Source organism: Poromitra crassiceps (assembly GCF_964638095.1).
Source record: "Poromitra crassiceps genome assembly, chromosome: 13".
NCBI classification, from domain to species: Eukaryota; Metazoa; Chordata; class Actinopteri; order Beryciformes; family Melamphaidae; genus Poromitra; species Poromitra crassiceps.
The window spans coordinates 7,069,995-7,072,494 of NC_139644.1; the positions used below are offsets into that span (position 1 = coordinate 7,069,995).

At 43.6% G+C, this 2,500-nt stretch overlaps 1 protein-coding gene and 1 long non-coding RNA gene across 3 annotated transcripts in view; one reads left to right on the forward strand and one right to left on the reverse strand.

The window, feature by feature from the left end:
- Window positions 1-1,290, reverse strand: part of mpp2a (MAGUK p55 scaffold protein 2a) — a gene marked incomplete at both ends in the record, with an annotated part of 19,200 nt that extends 17,910 nt beyond the window's left edge. For both annotated transcript variants that reach the window (XM_083648550.1, XM_083648549.1), the window contains one exon: window positions 1,260-1,290. In XM_083648550.1, the coding sequence (XP_083504676.1) occupies window positions 1,260-1,290 (31 nt within the window). The remainder of the gene's footprint in view (window positions 1-1,259) is intronic.
- Window positions 1-2,500, forward strand: part of LOC310787434 — a 755,777-nt gene that overhangs the window by 74,768 nt on the left and 678,509 nt on the right. The gene's annotated exons all lie outside the window — the stretch shown is intronic.

Below are 2,500 nucleotides of genomic sequence, written 5' to 3' on the forward strand. Positions count from 1 at the left end.
AGTTATCGAGAATGTCATTGACAGAAGCTGATGTGGGAGGAGATAAAGAAAATGTCTCCATAAACAGCGCGCTGGTGCCTGCATTAATGTGTCGTCTTTTAACGGTTTGTGACCTATTAATGATCTCAGGGGAGATTTCCATTTCAAAAAAGATGCAAAGATGGTCAGACAACGCAACATCAATAGTCAACACAGAAGAGGACTTAAAGCCCCTGGTAATAACTAAATCCAGGGTATGGCCTCAGTTGTGAGTAGGCCCTGAAACATGTTGAGACAGATCAAAAGTGTCAAGTAAGATATTCAGTTCTTTGGCAAAATTATCATTGGGGTTATCAATATGAATATTGAAATAACCAGCAATAGACAGTCATGTTCCATGAAAATTAAGGAGAGTAGATCAGCAAATTCAACAAGAAAGCTGCCTGAGTATTTTGGTGGTCTATAAATATTCAGCAGTAAAACAGTAGTTGAGCATTTCAGAATAGCAGCAAGGTATTCGAACAATGATTTAAAGTTATAATCTCAAAGATTTTCATCTAAATAAAATAAAAATAAAAGTCACTATCTATCTGATAGTGAGTTATTAACACAATTTTAATTGGGGCTATGGCTCATTGATGGAAGCCTTTGCATTATGTGACATTAGTAATGTCACATAATGTGTATAACAGTGTTCGCATCTCACCTGCAATTACCACTCATCGCCATAGGTGTCACCCAAGAGAGCAAAACTGAAATCTTAGAGATTATCACTTCAAACTCAGAACTAAAAGAAGAAGGGAAAAAAAGATTGCAAATGACCCCAATCATCTTTGGTCATTTTAAACTGTGTGTGATGTAAAAAGAAGAAGAAGAAGAAATCAGGTGACCCTATTTGTTACCAGGCGACCCCACTTAGGGTCGTGACCCTAAGGTTGGGAACCACTGTATTAGTTTTTTTTTTTAAGTGAGATATTGGGACTTTAAAACACCATCTTCAGATACCTTACCTCACTCACTTTGACATCACTTACTATGATGGATACATTACTCATGAACCTTTGCTAAAAGCATTTGTCATTTAAAATAAAAATGGTGGCTTTAGGCTCGTGTTGGCTTTTGTGCCATAAAACCAAAGTCCATGAATTAGTAAGTTAATTAATGATCAACATGAATGATCTCTTGTCTCTAAGTTGATTCAGTTTGTGAGGACTGAAGAGAATATCATAAACAGCTGTATGACGATCGAAGCTGATGAGAAGATAAATGTCCGGTCTCACCTGGCCCTGTTCTGGTGGAGGCCACAGGCATGGCCGAGCTTCAGTCAGTCTGAGAGAGAGAGAGAGAGAGACACACACGGAGAGAGAGAGAGAGAGAGAGAGAGAGAGAGAGAGAGACACACGGAGAGAGAGAGAGAGAGAGAGAGAGAGAGAGACACACACACGGAGAGAGAGAGAGAGAGAGAGAGAGGAGGGGGGAGTAAACAGAGTGCAGACAGTTATGGCTCATGACTCATGAGTGAGGATCAGGGCAGTCCCATTGATTGTATATCAATATGGACACCATGACAGCTCTGAGAAAGTGACGCCAAAACATCTCGATTGCCACCTGGTGGCTGGCTGCAGTATAGGCGATAATTCCCGCCCCCTCCCTGTTAGCAGACGGGAGCCAAACAAACTAAGCAATCAAAGTAAACAACAAATATCCCCCACCCCCAAAGATGGTTTCTGTCACTTTATGTAGTTCTTATCATGCTGATCAGCTGATGTATGTTCAAATGCTCATTTTTCTGATAAGTTTGTTTTTAAATCCTTATTTAACGATATAAAACGGGGTGATTGACAGCTGTGACAGCCACTCTCAGACCTCCGTCAGACAGCGACACGGCTGAGGGGGCTCAGCCCGACTCTACTGCACAGACTCCGCTCCCAAATGACGTCACACAAGCAAGATGGCCGCACGCTCAAACCAGGTGTTTTGGCTCCATTTTTGCATGGAGGTAGGAGGCGGAGACGCAGTGTTCATGTCAGTGGACACTGGACAGCCCCTCCCTCATCTCCAAGCAGCTACGATGTCTGCCAAAATGTAGTACGCCACGCACACACAGGCATGCACACACACACACACACATACACACACACACACGCACACACAGGCACGCACACACACACACACACACACACACACACACACACGCACCTGGGACCACTATCGAGTGTGATCAAGCTAAAACAAAGGTTGCTTTTCTCAGTGATGTATTGTACAACAGAGAGAGAGAGAGAGCGAGAGAGAGAGCGAGAGAGAGAGAGAGAGAGAGAGAGAGAGAGAGAGAGAGAGAGAGTGGGAGGGGCATGTGGGTGTATCTAATCTATATGTCACCATGACAACAGGCACAATGCAACGGCAGTTTGGGGAGGGAGAACAAAACAGAGGGTGGGACGGGCCACCCCTCCCCCTCTCCCCCCTACAGTGTTGAGATGCATCCTTTTGCCCAAAGTTTCCTCAAAACCTCAAAATCAAT